Source organism: Pseudorasbora parva, chromosome 23, assembly GCF_024679245.1.
Source record: "Pseudorasbora parva isolate DD20220531a chromosome 23, ASM2467924v1, whole genome shotgun sequence".
NCBI lineage: Eukaryota > Metazoa > Chordata > Actinopteri > Cypriniformes > Gobionidae > Pseudorasbora > Pseudorasbora parva.
The window spans coordinates 7,822,397-7,842,283 of NC_090194.1; the positions used below are offsets into that span (position 1 = coordinate 7,822,397).

The 19,887-nt window shown below is 38.1% G+C and overlaps 2 protein-coding genes across 2 annotated transcripts in view; both read right to left on the reverse strand.

The window, feature by feature from the left end:
- Nucleotides 1-3,657: 3,657 nt before the first annotated feature.
- rab38b (RAB38b, member of RAS oncogene family) lies at nucleotides 3,658-14,331 on the reverse strand. The gene is made up of 3 exons (XM_067433035.1): nucleotides 14,107-14,331; nucleotides 9,309-9,589; nucleotides 3,658-6,132 (listed from the first exon to the last, which is right to left on the reverse strand). The coding sequence occupies exons 1-3, from the start codon at nucleotides 14,303-14,305 to the stop codon at nucleotides 5,980-5,982; spliced, it is 633 nt and encodes a 210-aa protein (XP_067289136.1). The 5' UTR covers nucleotides 14,306-14,331; the 3' UTR covers nucleotides 3,658-5,979.
- Nucleotides 14,332-16,402: 2,071 nt separating this feature from the next.
- The window catches only part of grm5a (glutamate receptor, metabotropic 5a), a 35,291-nt gene continuing 31,806 nt past the window's right edge, over nucleotides 16,403-19,887 (reverse strand). The window contains exon 9 of the mRNA XM_067433858.1: nucleotides 16,403-18,907. Within this exon, the coding sequence (XP_067289959.1) occupies nucleotides 18,028-18,907 (880 nt within the window). The 3' untranslated portion in view covers nucleotides 16,403-18,027. The remainder of the gene's footprint in view (nucleotides 18,908-19,887) is intronic.

Consider the following 19,887-nt stretch of genomic DNA (forward strand, 5'->3'; position numbering starts at 1 on the left):
TACTGGAGCTCAAACTGCTCAAGAAGTTAATGCTGGTTCTGATAGAAAGGTGTCAGAATACACAGTGCATCAGTTTGTTGTGTATGGAGCTGCATAACCGCAGACTTGTAGTCAGGGTGCTCATGATGACCCCGTTCACCGCCGAAAGTGCAAAGTGGGTATGTGAGCATCAGAAATGGCTCACGGAGCAATGGAAGAAGGTGGCCTGGTCTGATGAATCACGTTTTCTTTTACATCACGTGGATGACCGGGATCATGTGCGTTGCTTACCTGGGGAACACATGGCACCAGGATGCACTATGGGAAGAAGACAAGCAGGTGGAGGCAGTTTGATGCTTTGGGCAATGTTCTGCTGGGAAACCTTGGGTCCTGCCATCCATGTGGATGTTACTTTGACACGTACCACTTACCTAAGCATTGTTGCAGAAGATGTACACCCAGATGTATTCCCTGGTGGCTGTGGCCTCTTTCAGCAGGATAATGCACCCTGCCACTAAGCAAAAATGGTTCAGGAATGGTTTGAGGAGCACAAAGGTGCGAGGTGGGATGGAGGCCCAACTTTGCAATTTACAAGACTTAAAGGATCTGCTGCTAACATATTGGTGCCAAATACAACAGCACACCTTCAGGCGTCTAGTGGAGTCCATGCCTATGGGTAAGGGCTGTATGTATGCTTATATATATAATTGCATTTTAAAGCAATTCATGATTTTGTAAAGTTGAAAATCTTGCCTAATATTTGATCTGATCCAATATGCAGTAATCTGCTTTGATCTAAGCTTTTCCTTATATGATATAAGCATATCAAACTTTTATTTTCAGGTTGAAGCACTGTTTGAATGCAGAGAAATGAGACCAACAAAACACAAACTACAACCACAAACCACACTAGTACTATGTTATCATCTTTTCTTGCCATCGAAATGCCTTGTTTTTAGCACAAACAATAGCAGTGCAATATTTTTGGATATATCATGGCAGTACCAACGTAAGTGTACATCCTGTACTGTACATGGTACTGCCACAGTTTGAGGAAAATAGGAAAGCAAGAGCGATTTCTATCTGTATAAGTCTGAACAATGCAAAGTATGTGAGTGGGAGGATGTTTATGTGTGCTCATCTCCATCTAACTGTGTGTGTGTGTGTGTGTGTCTCTCTCTCTCTCTCTCTCTCTCTCTCTCTCTCTCTCTCTCTCTCTCTCTCTCTCTCTCTCTCTCTCTCTCTCTCTCTCTCTCTCTCTCTCTCTCTCTCTCTCTCTCTCTCTCTCTCTCTCTCTCTCTCTCTCTCTCTCTCTCTCTCTCTCTCTCTCTCTCTCTATGTCTATATGAGAGAGAATCAGTGGCTGTGTCAGGCTGTGTGGGTGTCTGTGTGTGGGATGCTCTCTCCAGCACAGCTAATGTGAAGTGTTCAGAGAGCTCAGGAGAAGCGCATGGAGCTTTTAATAAACATAGGTAGCCATGCAAATGTCCACTCCCCCATAAACGCCACATTTAAAGCTCTTCTATTCTATTTCAATGGCACCACCTGAACGCCAATTATGTCATTAAGCATCTTGTTTGATCTAAAAACGTCCTCTTGGCATGTGTCCTCTGCGCAGGATGTGCAAAATCCCCCTTCAAACTTGATTTTCTGCTTTCATCTTTATCTCTGCGTAATCTGTGAGAGTTGCAGAAATCGACAAAGGCACGGGGATGTTTCAGCAAATTAATAAGACCGTTTAATCAGACTGAGGAGGAATCTGCTCCTGATGCAGCTGGTATCTGTCACAGTTAGAGAGGAGTAGCACCCTCACTCTCTCCGTCACATTCACTCGTTTCTCTCACACACTAACCCGCTCATTCGACGGAATCGGAGACTTATTACGAGCAGTCTGCCTCCAAAGCGAGTTCCTGTGCATTAATTATTTTCAGCATATTCTGCCGTTGAAATCACTGTAAAAAATGAAGGGAACAGTTTCCATGTTTTTTTTTTTTAAGTAGCCTAAATGCCTCGAATGGACTTAAATGTTGCCATGACCTAAATTGTGCCATCACTATTAAAATTACCTGTTTAGAAGAGGATGATTTCTTCAATAGGGTCACCTTAAAAAGAGCTGTGATTACTGATCTCATGTTTTCTAGAAAAATATAGCCTATTACTAAATGTTATGGAAAGCAAAATGTTCATATTCATTGACAACTAATAACCACATAAACACCCATGAGACAACAAATAGGCCTAGTTTTTGAACAAATCTTTTGAAGTGGAGGGATAGTTCACCCAAAAATTAAAATTAGCCCATGATTTAATCACCCTCAAGTCATCCTAGGTGTATATGACTTTCTTCTTTCCGACGAATAAATTTGAGTTCGATTATTTAAGTCCTGGCTAATCCAACCTTTATAAGGGCATTTTAAAATTCCATAAAAATGCATCTGTCCGTCAAATAACGTGCTCCACACGGCTCCGGGAGGTTAATAAATGCCTTTAGAAGTTAATTGATGCATTCGTGTAAGAAAAATATCCATATATAAAACTTTATAAAGTAACGTTTCGGCCGATCACCTTCCGTATTCAGTTTATGGAAAAAGTGTTGAAAGTGCCTCTGCGGTTTAAAGGCTTATGCTGCAGTTACAGTCGTCAAACGTCGCATACGCATCTTGAACTCCGAGAAGGCACTTTCAACACTTTTACCACGGAAGACGATCGGCTTAAAGTTAATTTAAATTAAATGTATTAAATAAAAAATTCTTACACAAACTGATTTCTGATTTCCTTCAGAAGGCCTTTATTAACCTCCCAGACCCGTGTGGAGCTTGTTATTTGACAGACAGGTCTATTTTTATGGAGCTACAATCACTGCCATTATAAAGCTTGGATTAGCAGGACTTTTATAATATAACTCAACTTTTACTCGTCTGAAAAAAGAATGTCTTGTAGAGTCTCTGCAAAAAATTGTGTTTAGAATATCTCAGGCTGCTTTGAAGAATAAGAGTATAGTACCTTACTTTTTCATATCCCTCTCTTCTTTCATATGCTCTTATAGTGCTAATAGAGAGTAATGGCTCTCATGTGAGTTTTCCAACAACCTGTGGTAGTCAAATCCAATTCCTGAGGAAAGCAGATGCGGTCATGTGGTCTATAAAGAGGACACAGGCGCTGGTGTCCTCACCCATGAACTTCTTGCTTGCTTGGCCAACAAATTACCTCAACACTCGCTTGAGTCCTCATTCTGAACAAAACGAGTGCTATAGAAAAAGTGAGTGCTATGTACATTATTGATTGAATCTGTGTGTTCTGAGCGAGTTCTCTGAATTTTAGGCATTCCTGGATTTCCAGGAACCTGGTATCAAGCACCTTCTCATGCTTTATAAAGAACCAAAACACAAAACTAGCCTGCAGAGGCTTGGGCGCAAAAAAAAGGGAAAAAAAGAAGAAGTGGCATGCAGTTGTCATGGTGATAATACAAGAGTTGAATATAGGTGGGAAAAGAAGTACAGGGCTGTAATTTGTCTAGCCTTCCCACAGCCCGTTGTTCCACCTGAGAGATCACGTTTATGTTGTTATACATGCACTTAAATATAATTGGTGATGATAACTCTCATGTTAATAATGCTAATCCTGAAAGAAAGAAATTCAGTCAACACAACAAGATTTTATTTCACTCTACAGCTTTAATTGTAGACAGTATACCGCACATTTTTCACGTGACTATTTGACATAGCATAAAGCGTGTCTTTATATGTTGAAGCAACTGACAACATCTCGAAAAAAATGGCTCACAAACACTTATTTACTGATACAATACAACCCTGTACAATACAACACCTCCCACATAGACAAATACTATCTGAGAATTAAAAAACTAAAGGCTGTAGATCAATATACACATTAAAGGATTTGAATAAAGCACATGGTGATGTAGGGAATCATGGGAGATTTATATAATGTCAATGAGTCATACACTGAATCACTGCAAAGAGATGCGAGATGCAGAGTGTGGAATAGGAGTGAAAAAGGGATGAAATGGAAGGATGGCAGTAGATAAGAGGGGCCAGGGTGTTTAAGGAGAATGAGCGGATGAGGGAAGAGGTTGGCAGCTCTCTTTTTAGAGATACAGTTTAAAATATCTACTCCGTGCAAACAAGGCATTTAGCTTGGTTATAAACACTCTAGACATGGTATTACAGAATGCGAGTACAGATCCAATGAATTAATAAAAATCGCATGAAATTGTAATTATCTTAGCATGCCGGTCCATTAACGATATGAAGGATGGAAAAATAAGCATATATAGACAGTTCTCAGTAGCAATAAATTACATGTAATCATATTACAAAAAGTAAGTATTTGTAATTAGATTAGGCTATATTACATTTTGAAATACTCGTAGTAGTAAATCATTCATAATTTAGTGATTCTCCCTAATTATTCTTTAACTGTTATTTGAATTATCCCTCAGTAAGTCTTTTAACCATGTATTGCTTTGTATTTGGAAGGTGTTTGTCTTTCAAACACATTTTTATTATAATTTTTAATGATTTATGTAAGCTTTTCATTAAACTCACAAACCTTTTCAGTTCAGTGTAATAAATTATGTCAAAAGTAATCTAAAAGTAATCAGATTATATTGCCTAAATTGTGTAATGTAGTGGATTATGGTAATAACCTTTCATTTGTCATTTTTCATTTGTCAAACATGTCATTTGTAATCAGTAGCTAACTACAATTTGTAAGTAATCTTCCCTGCACTGACTACAGAATATACAGTATATCGTAGTGGTCTGGTCTAAACACTCCAGATAAATCAAAACCATAAGCTTTAAGTGCATGTTTTTTCAGTTTTGAGGTCATTTATATAATAATGAACTCATAAACGTTAAATCTGAGCTAAACCAGAAGAAGCGACAGATCGTTTTTTACTGTATTGGGACATATATTATCCGGTTGTAATGGATTATTGAAAAAGACAAAGAAAGTAGGGCAGGGATTGGATGGAGGCAGAGCTCAATGCAAGTGTGCGATCAGTTGTAAGAAAGGGGTGGGGTTTAAGCAGGTTAAATTATTGAAAACGTCTGGAATACATAACCAGAAAGAATTGTCGTTTCACCGGACAATTGCATTATGACATTTTGTTTTAGGAAATTTGCATGGATGAATTGTTGACAATAAGATGACTGCCATGCATTTGGAAAACAGATCTTGATGAATTTTCATTTCAGACCGACAAAAAAAAAATGGTTTTGCTTTTGAAACGGGCAGTTCTCTAAATGAGAAATCCCAAGCAAAATATTGATGACTCATCCTGCACTACACGTTTGTCCAATCAAATACTCTCGAGTGAAAATGTCCCTCCCACAAATACCACCTGCCACCAACTAGCAAATCCTGGCTCACTATTGTGAGATAACTAAAGCATATTTACATTTTTTTTTTAAAAGTGAAAGAAAGAAAAAAACAACCCCTGTAGTATGTCCTGCCTAAACTTAAACAGAGAACTGCAACTTTATGGGGTCTATAAAGCTTTTTAGTCTGAAAATTTGGCATTTTCATTTGACGCTTACGTTATTAAAACTCAGTCCACCAGAACCAGACACAACTGGTGTACATACTGATTGAAACACTTCTGTTTCCGAAAGCATAATCAGCCATCTGTCTGTCTGACAGAAATAAGTTCTCATCTCTCACCCTGTGTAATCAAGCATGCTAGTCCAGAATTCCCCAGGGTTTTTTAAACGGACACAAAAAGACTTAACTCACTCACAAAAAAACATAAGGTGCAGCTTTAAACATGAATACATTTACTCTGTGTGCAAACTCAAAGTGTCTGTAGTTTAATGCTGTAGACGGGCGTAACTAACGGGAAGTTCTTTCTCCTGTTTGGGACTTATTGATGGTCGGGCGTAGTGCTGGAACCAGAGGGTTTGTGATGTGTAGATCTACATCCTCTTCAGTCCAAGGACCACCAATGCTGCTGCCAAACATTGTTGGCACCTCATCTCAAGGTTTGAAACATGCAGAACAGGTCATTTCTTTATCAGACTTGAGCTGAGGAGAGATGGTATCTGGAACCACTGATTTCAGGATATCGTTCTCACTGGCAATTATGTGTTTCACTAGGAAGTTGGCAGCTTCGTTAATGTTGAGGTTTTCCTTCAATTCAGAGAGGGAAAAAGAACAAACATGAAACTTTTAATGTTCGTGATTTAAGATTCATTTAAGATTGATTGGACTCTTCATTAAAGCGAATGAAAAGAGGTGCTTAAATAAACTAAATAAATAAATAAAAATGCGCCTTTGAAACATCTCAACTGGATTTAATGAGATGGCCTCGGTGCACAAAAGTCCATTCTCTCGTTTCCCTCGGCAACTGCTCTGCATGTGAGTGGCAGGTGTAATTAGCGTGCAAATATTAATAAGCTTCAATCAGAAGCTTTAATCAAGCACTAAAGGTTCGAACAAATACAAGTTCTGCCAAAAGATATTTTGTAGGCAGGCTAGAAAAGCTATTTTATTGTACATAAAGGTGCCATGTTGACATCATATGGGTTGGTAACCTTCCTGACATTCAAAAGTGGAATAAATTTATTGTTGTTGACGAATGCACCTGCAAATACAAAAAAAGTGCTTTTGTGTGACGCACTGTTCACACCAAAACGACAAAGATAAATTCTAAGACTTGAAAGTTGAATCAATGAACTTCCAAACTAGTACCGCGGCGGTACCCTGGTACAGTTGTGGTAACAGATGGTAAAACCAAGGTATTTGATATTTAACATTTTAGAAAATGATCACTATATTAATAAACTAGGGTATTTACAGCACTCCAAAGTATACCATGTAAAACACAGTATTACCCCGATACCATGTCCAAAAACTCTTTTGTTTAAAGGGGTCCTATTATGCTATTTTACTTTTTAACTTCAGGTAGTATGTAATGTTGCTGTTTGAGCGTAAAAAGGATCTGCAGGGTTAGGAAGCTCAAAGCTCACTCCAAAGTGAGAAATTCTATTTAACAGAATTCACTTTTAAAGAACTACAACGAACGACATGTTTGGACTACAAGGCCTGATTGAGCTTCTGCTATGTCAAAGAGACTTTTTCCACCCCTTTTCCAAAACTCATTTGTTTGACTTTCCTAAGGCGGACGAATTTAGACTGGTTAAAATGTATTTTAAAGGGGTACTTCAGCGCTTGGAAGATGAATCTGTATTTAAACTGGGTCATTAATGTAGTAGAAATGTGAAATTACTTGCTTTCTAGACTGAGAAAAGAGAAAATGTATTTTTGTTTCATGGGGATGAAAGACAACAATTCCCAGAATGCTTCGCAACCTTACGAGGCCACTCCCAAAGCCACCGCTACTGAATCACTGATCACTTTCCCACTGAGTTCATCTTCATAAAATCAGTTCAGTTAGAGAACAGACACTACAATTAGAAACTGAACGTGTCTGAACGTGTGAGAGCACGATCATTCCAATATACTCCAGGGTTTCTACTGATAGAAAGCCATATGCTAATCGCTGAAGTAACCCTTTAAACACTGTTCATAAACATTATAACCCCAGTGTTTATCTGTGTGCTGCACATTTTACGTAGAACAGCTTCCAGAACCTAAGACAATACAACTACGCACAAAAGCTTCTCCTGAAATGGAGCCGTTCCCACTTTGTTGAGATAATCTGTTGTTTTTGGATCACAACTTGTAAGAATGTCTTATTATTTGTAGTTGCGTTTTCTCTTAACCCTCTGGGGTTCTTCGGTCATTTCTGACCCAATTTTTTTTTTGAAAGAAATGTTAAAAATCGTAGCTTCATCTGAATGGTACGAAACTTGGTGAGGGTATTGGTACTTGGTATATGGACAGAAAAAAAAATTGGGGACAGGATTGGAAAAGTCTAAGTGGTCGTAAAAAAAATAGTCACACTCGGGGCCTTCGGGTCAAAAAAGACCCCCATAGGAAATGAATGGGAAATTGGCAAAAATATGAAAATACAGAGTTTTTTGTGCATATAATCTACAAATCAGCCAGGATGCAGAAAAAAAGGACTCAACAGTGAAGGGGTGAATCTCTAAAACATCAAGAGTGCAAAACAGACAAACAAAAACTCACACACACACACACACACACAGGTTCTGTAATGCACTCTAGTGGTAAAAATGTGCTATTGCGTGATAAAAATGCTCACTGTGTCCACCAGATGGCACCAATCAAATAAAAAAATGCTTTCATGAGGCCTAGGCTTGACTCTAAAATGAAATACAGCTTTAATAAAAAAAGGAAAAAATAAATAAAATAAAATTCTATTATATTCAATGGGAAAAAATGGGTCATAATTATTGCATAAATATTATTTATAAATCATAAAATTATCTCAAAACACCAAAAAAGAAAAGAAAAAATATTATTGAACAAAAATATATTTCATTGATTTTACTCAAATTTTTTTTTTTTTGATTCCCGACCTCCGGGTCCTTTTAGACCCGAAGGTCCTGAGTGTGACCCATAAATGAAGAACCCCAGAGGGTTAACAGTTCCAATTATAGGTTTTATGTTGTTGCTATGACCTAAACAAGGGGAAAAGATTTGCCTCTAGCCCTCCACTCGCCTGCTAGCACACATTAGTGTTGATCAAGTGTTTACTGTAGCTTTTGTAAGACTGTTGTAAGCAAACTTAACAATGGTTTTGTGATTGATTACTGTTTGTATTAATACCATAGTTTTCTGACAAGTATCATGATTAAAATGTGTAAAACATTGTATCTTCTAAAATGTATACGAGATTGAGTGAGTCCGTGCATGAAATCCGTTCTGGACGATCCTCTTGTTTGTTAAGTCTGAATCGGGTTTGAATAGCTTTGAAATGGACGCCATCCTTAATATCTGAGTAGAGTGCACGGTTATGGTGAGGGAGGTGACATTCCCTGAACATGCTCTATCACAACACACTGGGCCAGCTAACCAATCACAGCACATTTTGTATTTCGGAAGGAGGGCCGTCATCAAACCAGGAACTACATGGTGCATTTAAGCCAGATTGGGGAGAGAGGTGCTATAATATTGTAAAATATGTGAAAATAATTTATTTGAACAATCAAGCATTTAAACAACCCAAAAAAACAAAATCAAAACTTTGACATAATCAGACCCCTTTAAATCCCATGGTACATGAAGACATTTAGTGAATTTAATACAATGGCATCAAAGTACCATGGTAGTAGCATCTAAAACCATCCCTATATCATGGTTCTGTACATTTTTTCTAAGTGTAAACAGAAACATTCTCTGTTATTCATCTAAAATCATAGCAGAATATTATACTTTACCTTAGCAGACGTCTCAAACCAGCCCACAAATCCATTCTCCTTGCAGTACTGGTCCATCTTCAGGCCGTTGTTAGTCAGAAAGTCTCTATTTTGGTCACACTTATTGGCCAGGAGCACTGTGGCGACACTCTGGCCATTTGAAAGTATTAATTTTGAGTCCAGATCCTCCTTCCATTTGGAGACTGCCTCAAATGTGGTGGGTCTGTTAACATCAAAAACAATGAACGCCCCCATGGCCTCCCGGTAATAAACCCGCGTCATGTTCCCGAACCTCTCCTGACCTTCCAGTGCAGATGAAGAAGGAGAAAAAAGGTACAAAACAATTGTGAAAAGCACAACACCACAAACTAAATGCAACATAGATATATCATTACTCCAGTCTTCAGTGTCACATGATCCTTCAGAAATCGTTCTAATATTCAGATTTTCTGATCAAGAAACATTCATTTCTTTGAAGTGCCCTTATAATGGTTTTATGAATATTCCCTTTCAAGCGGTGTGTAACAGCTGTTTGTGAATGCGAAGTTCTAAAGTCGAAAGTTATTGTCTCCCAAATGTAAGAATCGACTCTGAACCGTCTAAGCGAGTGATTTATAATTTGAATCTCATTGCGTGACGGTTCTACATCACAAGAAAATACATTTGCATAATGCCCGCCCGCCTATTTTGGATGCTGTGCACGTGAACAACTTGACCTGCCCATATTTTACTGACGACTGCTTCTCAAATCTTGGAGTTCAACGCGGGATTCGCAAAACGCTTGCTCTTGAAAGCTTTGTCAGTACCAGTTTAGTTGGACCAGCATGCTTCTCAGAATCACAACCTATAAGTAGGAAGAATTAATGATGTTTATTTTTCCTACCAAGTGTTTAAAGTGCGTAGTTCTGTATTTTATATTGTGTAGGTTTTTAGCTAACCGGCTAACTCATGTTTTTACTGTCTTACTGAACTCCATTACCTAAAACTGTTTATCAATGCAGACTGTCTGTCAATCTTACTACTTTGAGTAAAGATAAAGGATGAAGCAAAATTTGTTTAGCAAACTTTAATGTTACATCAGTCATTCATGTTAGTGCTCGGCTATGCACTGTTATTTATTTGATATAATAAATTGGAAATATACACATGGGTTTGTTGATGGACATACACTTGTTAATGCTGATGCAGATGCAACATCTAATGTACCTCAAAATGAGCAGCATATCACTGAGAAATGTCCTGCTTGGGATTAGGTTACTGTGTGTACAATCGCTGAGCTTTAGCTTAAGTTTACGGTAATGGACGTTTTGGTTTCTAATGTGCTCTGTAAGCGGTAACAGACTGGCCGTCTGGCCAATCAGAGCAGAGCATGCTCTCGAAAAGGATGGATGTACATTTACATTTACATTTACATTTAATCATTTAGCAGACGCTTTTATCCAAAGCGACTTACAAAAAAGGGGAGAGTAATAGAAGCAACGGAACAGACAAGGCCAAAAACCTGTAAGAGCTGTAAGAAATCTCAATTAATTAGCACAATACACAACAATTTTTTTTTTTTTTTTTAAAGACAGACATCTACAACAAAAACTCACGTCCGCAAAGTGCCGAACAAAGATAGCTACAACCCATTAGGACTAAGGCTGTTGCCCCAGCTGTTGTCGTTAATGCAGATTCAGTGGCCCAATGGGTTGGTTTTGTATTCTAGCTAAACGCGCAGCAATAGCCATCTACAACAAAACCTCACGTACGCAATATACAGAACACTGGATTCTGATAGTTATGATAACTATGTAACATACCCGCCTGAAGGCACAAATCCGGATGAGAGACGTAGATATGATCCAGGAGTGTGCGCTTTTGGTCGTTGCTGTGGTGATCAGTAAGTGCTATTCGGTATTGGTCAAGTGCAAATGGAAAAGATGTGTCTTAAGATGTTTTTTAAGAATGGCTACAGACTCGGCAGCACGAATTGAGATCGGCAGGTCATTCCACTAGGTGGGAACGGTCCAGGAAAATGTCCGTGAGAGCGATTTCATGCCTCTTTGGGATGGAACCACGAGGCGCCGCTCGCTCGCAGAACGCAAGCTTCTGGAGGGTGTGTAAGTCTGAGCAAGTGAATTTAGGTATATTGGTGCAGAGCCAGAGGTTGTTTTGTAGGCGATAACTAGTGCCTTGAATTTGATGCGAGCAGCCATTGGCAACCAGTGCAGTTTGATGAAGAGAGGCGTATACTGATGTATACTGCTTTCATGTGCTGTTGGAAATTTGCTGCTTCCCACTTCCGAAGTTGTGATTACGAGTTTATCGCATTCAAATTTTGACTTGATCATGTCCCTTTTTAAACTAGGAAACTAGTATTTTTTTTTGACCTTTGATACATTTAAAACTGTTTTAGGAGACAAAATTAGGAACATTTAACATAGCATAATTAGCAAAAATCTTACTGACCTGACCCCAAAGGTTTGAGCATTAGCGTGTATTTTATACATTAATTGCATTGACACAGTAAGATATTTTAGCAGCTCATGCCAGACACACTCAAATTTGGCATGATTACATTTAGTATAATGAATCAACAGGACAAAAACGCATGACTCTATACAATTAATTGTGCAATTTCCTGCAATGTGTATCATTCTGAGCAGTATCCACAGCAAACTTTCTTATTCAGTCGACTATGCTCGTTACTTCTGACTTTTCCCAGCTAATGGCACATTCCATCTGCGTCTGACTCTGAATGCAGCCACTCTTCTGGGCTGCCAACATTACACAACATTCCCTAGGACAGCTGTTTCTCTCAGTTTGTTCTGTTATTTGTTTAAAATTAGAATCAGGAGGTGTGTGTTAAACTCTATGGGTCTGACAGCAGTCTGCTTCACACTTGATGGACCATGAAACACAAGATGCTGTATTGGTTTTGATAATCCATATGGGCTTTCCAGATATTACACAGGTGTTGTAGAACAACAGCACTGAATTATGAACAATGTATCATAGATGTAGTTCCTCAATCAAGTTGTATTTATGAAGTCATTCGCACTTGAAAACTGGAATTTTCAGATGGGGGCTGCTCTTACTGCTATCGTTGACTGAAATTTGATAAAGCAGTGCCAAATTTCCCATTACAGAAACAGTTACGGTCACCTAACTTGACAACTTGGCAAACTGTGTGCGCTTTTGGAAAACACGATTAGTCAAGGAAAATGAACTCAGCATGTTTCACTTCATGAAATTGTATGTCAGATGACTTCCCATGAGGAGTTTATGACTGTATGACTGCTTAGTCATGCTGGAGAGTTTAACATAAAGGCAGTCCTCCTGCGGAACAAACCCTTAAATTCATTAGTCCAGTTTATGAGTGGTTTAATCAATAATATAACAATGCATTGTCCAATAGGTGAACTCCTTACTTATTTAAAGTAAGGTAGACTGTCTTACTAACTAAAGTGTGCTGTTTTGGATACGTAGGGTAATATGGGGTAAGATATAATATTGTATTAGGTTGACTTTTTTGTTGTTGTTGTTGTTGTTGTCTATTTGATAATGAGTTGAAACATTCATATTTTTTTTAGATTTGTGGAGTTAAAGTTTACAGCTTCTTACCTCAGAGTCATAGGGAGCCAAATTACCACTTTTAATATTTTACATTTTGTGCTATAACAACTACATTTTTATTTCCTTTAATACATTGGCATCATCCACATGATAAACTTATTTCTAAATAATTTATATCCACATTAAGGGGGCATCTTCCCCTACCCTATGCTATTTAATGTACAAAAATGTACTGGTCATTGTTACTTCAACTAGTGGTGCAAACACAATGACAGAATTGTAAAAGCTTCATCTGTTTAGTAATTGTAATAATTGTACCATGGTATGTCGGTGGAAATTGTGGTTACCATGGTAAATTACTTGGGTAGGGCCATATACATATTGAAATATGGCCTTACAGTTATTTTATACGAAATATCTACATGTGGTTCCCATGTTTCTCATCTAATTTCTCAACAGTAGCCCAAGTGCTGGAAGTACACTTACCCGTGGTTTGATTACAGAGATTTCCTCACAATGTCATCCGCGTGCTTGATCTCTCAATCTCTCTCACATGAGACCTTTCCACGCGGGCACGCGGAAAACAAGTTCTTTAAGCTGCGCGTGCTTGGCACGTGAGGAGAACGGTAAACAATGAAGAGAAAAGACTTCTGGTTTGATAAAGGCTGCGAATCTTGCTGCAGAATAAGATCAGCTAACATTATTTCAATTTAATGTCGTTAAACCGTAATAGACTAATCTGATATTTAAACTGAGCTGCTCTAAAGGTTAACGGTTTCACATAAACACACAAACAGCCAAAAATAACTAAAAATGTATTTACGATAAAACTACACATTCAGGTGGCTTTATTTTAAAGTTCCTAATTGTACAGGCTGACAACAAAATATCGAATTATGTATTTAAGTTAAGCTATTAAATTTGAAGAAAAACGTTGAATTTTCTCATCATTTGTAATATAGGGAAGTATGGAAAAACTGTTAAATTATGTTCCATTAAAATTAGTGTAGCCTACAAAGTAGCATAGCCTATAAAACGCGTTTATATTTGAATTTAACCCCATTAACCTAAAGACAGGCTAATAAAACTCAGTTTTATTTTAGTAAAGCACATTTAGGCAGACGGAATAAACGTGAGGTAAGTTGTTATAGTACTTTTGAAATAGGCTACACTTTCTTCATTCTTTCATTTCAGCATATGTTTAATAAATGCTGACACTGTCTACACTTTGACACACTGAAGCTATGCTACTTTCTCTTACCTGCGATGTCCCACAGCTGCAGGCGGACCGTCTCTGAGTCCCAGTTGAGAACTTTGAGCGCAAAATCGACCCCGATAGTCGCTCTGTAGTTAGTGGAGTACGTCTGATGCACATACCGTTTAATGATGCTGGTCTTCCCTACTCCCAAATCACCGATGACAAGGATTTTAAACAAATGCTCTTTCTGATTGCTATGCATCGCTGAGGACGTGTGTGTCCAGAGTTTATCACACTATCTACTCATCTGTCATTGAACTTAAACTGGCACCGCCCAGGGCGTGGAGAAACTTGTGACCAGCTGTCAGACAAGTGCTGTGTTCGCTCATGTGGACAATATCTATCTATCTATCTATCTATCTATCTATCTATCTATCTATCTATCTATCTATCTATCTATCTATCTATCTATCTATCTATCTATCTATCTATCTATCTATCTATCTATCTATCTATCTATCTATCTGTCTGTCTGTCTGTCTGTCTGTCTGTCTGTCTGTCTGTCTAAACACTTGCTCACCCATTCATCCATCTATCTATCTATCTATCTATCTATCTATCTATCTATCTATCTATCTATCTATCTATCTATCTATCTATCTATCTATCTATCTATCTATCTATCTATCTATCTGTCTGTCTGTCTGTCTATCTATCTATCTAAACACTTGCTCACCCATTCATCTATCTATCGATCGATCGATCGATCTATCTATCTATCTATCTATCTATCTATCTATCTATCTATCTATCTATCTATCTATCTATCTATCTATCTATCTATCTATCTATCTATCTATCTATCTATCTATCTATCTGTCTGTCTGTCTGTCTGTCTGTCTGTCTGTCTGTCTGTCTGTCTGTCTGTCTGTCTGTCTATCTATCTATACACTTGCTCACCCATTCATCTATCTATCTATCTATCTATCTATCTATCTATCTATCTATCTATCTATCTATCTATCTATCTATCTATCTATCTATCTATCTATCTATCTATCTATCTATCTATCTATCTATCTATCTATCTATCTAAACACTTGCTCACCCATTCATCTATCTATCTATCTATCTATCTATCTATCTATCTATCTATCTATCTATCTATCTATCTATCTATCTATCTATCTATCTATCTATCTATCTATCTATCTATCTGTCTGTCTGTCTGTCTGTCTGTCTGTCTGTCTGTCTGTCTGTCTGTCTGTCTGTCTGTCTGTCTATCTATCTATCTGTCTATCTGTCTGTCTGTCTGTCTCTCTGTCTGTCTGTCTATGAATCATGTATGTACTGGCCACATAAAGAGAGAGAGAACTACATAAAGGAAAAGACGAAAGAGGGGGCGGAACTGCATTCCACACTTAATCATGGAATCTGTGAAAATAACACAACCACGCAAACTCCAGCCTTGGAGCACAGCATCTCCAAATACCTCAATACTCCAACTATTCAGCCTGAATCTTTAAAAAAATAATCAAATTAAAAGAGAGAAACATTTGTAATTGAGCCCCCTTTAATAACACTCAGGTAAAACCAATAGTTTTTACAGGCTTTGAAGAGAAATAAAAAAGACTTATCCACATCATAAATAAAACCTCCAAGTAACAGAAATATAGCAAGCTACATTCGTCCCACTGTCACAAAGCTTAATCCACTATGACCATCATATTGAATCAGCACAAATATTTAGTAGAAAAATACATCACACACACGGTCGAAATCTACATTCTATGAACATCTTGTCAGAAAAGGCAAAGAGCAAAAAATGCAAAAGACTTTTAGAAAATGTACAAAAGTTCTCAAAAGAACATTAAGCACTTATTTTAGCTATAATGGCACTGTTCTGCATGCAAACATGACCTTATTACAATACACCTATTCAAGAAGAATATTGCACATTGATTAAAAGAATAGATGTCTGTTGGTAGGTACAATGTGCGTTCCTAAGTCTGAGCATTTTAGCTTAAATTAGTTCATAAATTTCATACAAAAGAAAAAAAATCTTATCTTTAATGGGAGACTTTTTAAGGTTTTATCAACAAAAACTGTAATGCCCTGTGTAAGAATCTCTGAATGTCCACAGTGTAATGACACTTTGTTTTTGGCTCACTTACTGTATTTATGTATTTGGAACAAAAGCCTGAGTGGATTAAAAAAAGAAAATGATTTGCAAATCATATTAATATTTGTTTTAATAGGCCCTGCATTCATATATATATATATATATATATATATATATATATATATATATATATATATATATATATATATATATATATATATATATATATATATATATATATATATAATAACCATATATATACCATATATATACCATATATTGCTTTATGTATAAATCACACTACTGTTTAGGATCAGTAAGACTGTTTAATATTTTGTTCTCTTATGCTCACCAAGGCTGTATTGATCCAATAAAAAAAACAGTAATATTGTGTGAATACAATTTAAAATAACTATTTTAAAATGTAATTTATTCCTGTGATCGCAAATTGTAAATAATTTCCATTCAAAATGGTGAAATTTCATAAAAAATGTCAAGTAGTTTGCATCACTTGATATTTCCGTTTTTATCGTAAAACACTTTTCAAATATTAAATATTTAGCTATACTTACATCCATGATGCACTCTTCAGTACTATAACTAAAGTGTCACGTTGGAATTTGCAAAATAACAGTAAGCCCCGCCTTTTTTGATTTGATTGGCCATCTCACTCATTCTGACAGTGACGAGTTCTGTAGGACCACTGAGACAGACCAACCTAAAATTTAATATTTTACTTTTGTCATCCTAGCAACAAACAGAGCGGTGTGTAATCGAGTACAGCAAAGCATCATCATCAAGAATATGGAATATTGGGGGGACAATGTGGCCATTTCTAATGTCCCCCTCAATGTCTGTTGTGGTCACGGCCCTGGGGTCACATGATCCTTCAAAAATCATTCTAATAAATATTCCTTATTATTATTCATGTTAAAGAAAGTTGTGCTGTGCAATTGTTTTTGTTGTAAGTCTTTACTGTTACTTTAGATCAATTTAATGCATCCTCACTGAATAAAAGTGTTAATTTCTTTAAATGAAAACCTAATCGACCCCAAACCTTTGAATGATAGAGTAAATTAGTTTTCATCAGTTCCTCAAATTTCAAATTAAAGTGATAATCAATAAATACTTCAAGTAATACTGGGAATTGTTTATATAAATGAATAAATTCAGTCATCTGAAAGACAATGCTATATTAAATTGTCAGATTTCTTCAGTATCTAAATAAACTTGCCCTTACAATTCTTCTATTTGTTATTAAAAATATATAATAATAGATATCATTTTTATGAGTTATATAAAGTGGCACAACATGCAACTTCTAAGCTAGGGTAATAAAGAAAATGACCACTATCAAACAAACTGCTTTGCGCTCAAAGGCTCAATTTGGTCCTACATTCAAACATTTGCACTTGTTGTATGTGAAGAACCGTGCAAGACTTTCAGGCATCTTGCTGACAGGCAACAGGAGAGATAAAAATGACATCGCCAGGAGCAGGAGTTTGGTTATTTTACACACCTGTGTGGATTGACGTCGTTGGAATGTTATTAAATCTTCCAGTCTTACGGACTGACCAACATCAGTATCTTCTTGCCAAGAAGGGCCATAAACTTCTGGTGCACAAGAGCATATCAAGTACATCCTTAATTATCTGAAAAGCAGTTTGGTGAAGTGCCTTTCCCTACACGGATCGGGATTTTGAGGACGGGCTGGATTCCAAGCACCATAAAACATCCTCGGCGAGTGCTTCTATATTAAGAGTTTACACTCCTTGACATTTACAACTGGGTTTTGCAATCTAAGCAGATGCGTGCTCTCAGGAGTTTCCTCTCGGTCTCCTTCCTGCACTCAGAATAATCTCTCAGAGTGAAGAGGAGCTCTGGCTGTAGTGCCGAAGCATCAGCTGGTCGTATATCGGGGAGCAGGGCTCACACAACGGCAGCTCTGAGGCCGGCGATGTGGGAGACTCGCTGATCGAGTCCACGGAGGAGTCTCTGAATGGCGAAGGTGGTGTCAAGGCGCCCAGATCCTCAAAATCAGTGGTCCTGACCGCACACGAGGAGTCGTAGGTGCTGTCATAAAGGCTGGCCGGTGAAGCCCTGCTACTCCCACCGGCTATGATGCCCCCGGCGATGCCGACCGCGGAGCGAGGGTTGGTGCTTGCTACGGCCACCACATCTGCGTAGGTGGTGACGGTTGTGGGATGTGGCCGGTCTTGCGGGTGAAGACGGAAGGAGGGGGAGCAGGGTCTAGGGACAGGGGCGGTGGTGTTGACGGCCGTTCCCGGTGGTGACCCGGGCAGCATCATGCTGTTGAGCTCACTGATGTTCGCCGTGAACCGATTGACCACACAGCTGATCTGATCCATGATGGAGGTCTGGGGCGGGCCGCCGTGATGCAGTCGCTCCGTTAGGTACGAGGGTATAGTCACCACTGCTGCTCGCTCTTCGTCGCGCTCTTCCACTTCGCACCTCTGCAGCGGAGGTCGCTGACACACGGTCGGCAGCGGCGAAGGGGTCCGGGGGTGGTAGGTTACGGGGTAGCGCTGGGTTTTCTGAGATCCGTCATATGCCAGCTTCACCCCGGCGTCTGGCGGCCGATCACAGCCCTTTGAGAAAGGCTTAATAATGGCCGTCTGGTTGGCCTCTTCCTTTTTCTTAATATGGATTGAGATCCGCTTCCAAAGGTTTGGCCTGTAACTTCTCTCATTCTGTGCCCAGGTCACCGTTTTGCCATTGGAACTGTGGATAGAAAACAACAATGTGTATTTGACTGATTAATTAAACATACATACACATTAAATAACACATTTACATTTTTCATTATATAATAATCTATTGCAAAACACCATGTAGATAGCCACATGACCAGAGTGTTTTAATAAGAATGAATGGTAACACTTTAGTATAGGGAACACATATTCACTATTAACTACGGCTTTTGCCACAATAAACTCCTAATTAACTGCTTATTAATAGTTAGTAAGGTAGTTTTTGTAGCATTTAAGTTAAGGTATCGGGCAGGATTAAGGGATGTAGAATAAGGTCATGCCGAATAAGGCATTAATTTGTGCTTTATAAGTACTAATAAACAGCCAATATCCTAGTAATATGCATGCTAATAAGCAACGAGTTTAGTTAATAACTGAAACTTAAAATAAAGTGTTACTGAATTAATAAAGGGTCTTGTGCCTTTGTGTGATGACTGAAAGTGAGTTTACTGTCATAAACAACGCTATATAAGTTAAGCAACTAACGGCCTTCCCAAAATTTTATTTAATTTGAATTTTATGGACTTTTGATATGGATTTATGTAGGGCAAAGAATCATCCCCCACATGGCTGCTATGCCCTTGCTAGTGTGTAACATTACAACTTAAAGCCAAGAGAGAACTGACCCTACATTAGCCATTCAAATCCATCCATTCCAAGCTCAATTACCACCCTCATCCAGTCCTGTACGTCAGACAGGAAATCTCTAACTTCAGTTCTCTTAATGCACCTGGGGATCCATCGACCCAAATGCATGAAACTCCGGAGTTGCTCCAGGAATGATTCACAGGCAGACAGGGTAATTGGTTGGGGCTCTTTTTCTCTTTCGAGGGGAATATTGGCTTTTTTTTTTTTGTGCTCTAAAATATGCTCAGTTGATTCGTTTTCAGCCTAAACTCATTTTCATCCTCAAAAGCAAACCTTTGGCAGGCATTACTGAGAGATAAACAG

Coding starts and splice junctions, on each gene's coding strand:
- rab38b (XM_067433035.1), bottom strand. CDS start 14,305: ATGCATAGCAATCAGAAAGAGCATTTGTTTAAAATCCTTGTCATCGGT. Junction 9,590..14,106: donor GCAGCTGTGGGACATCGCAG/GTAAGAGAAAGT, acceptor CTGCACTGGAAG/GTCAGGAGAGGTTCGGGAAC. Junction 6,133..9,308: donor GGTTTGAGACGTCTGCTAAG/GTAAAGTATAAT, acceptor TCTGAATTGAAG/GAAAACCTCAACATTAACGA.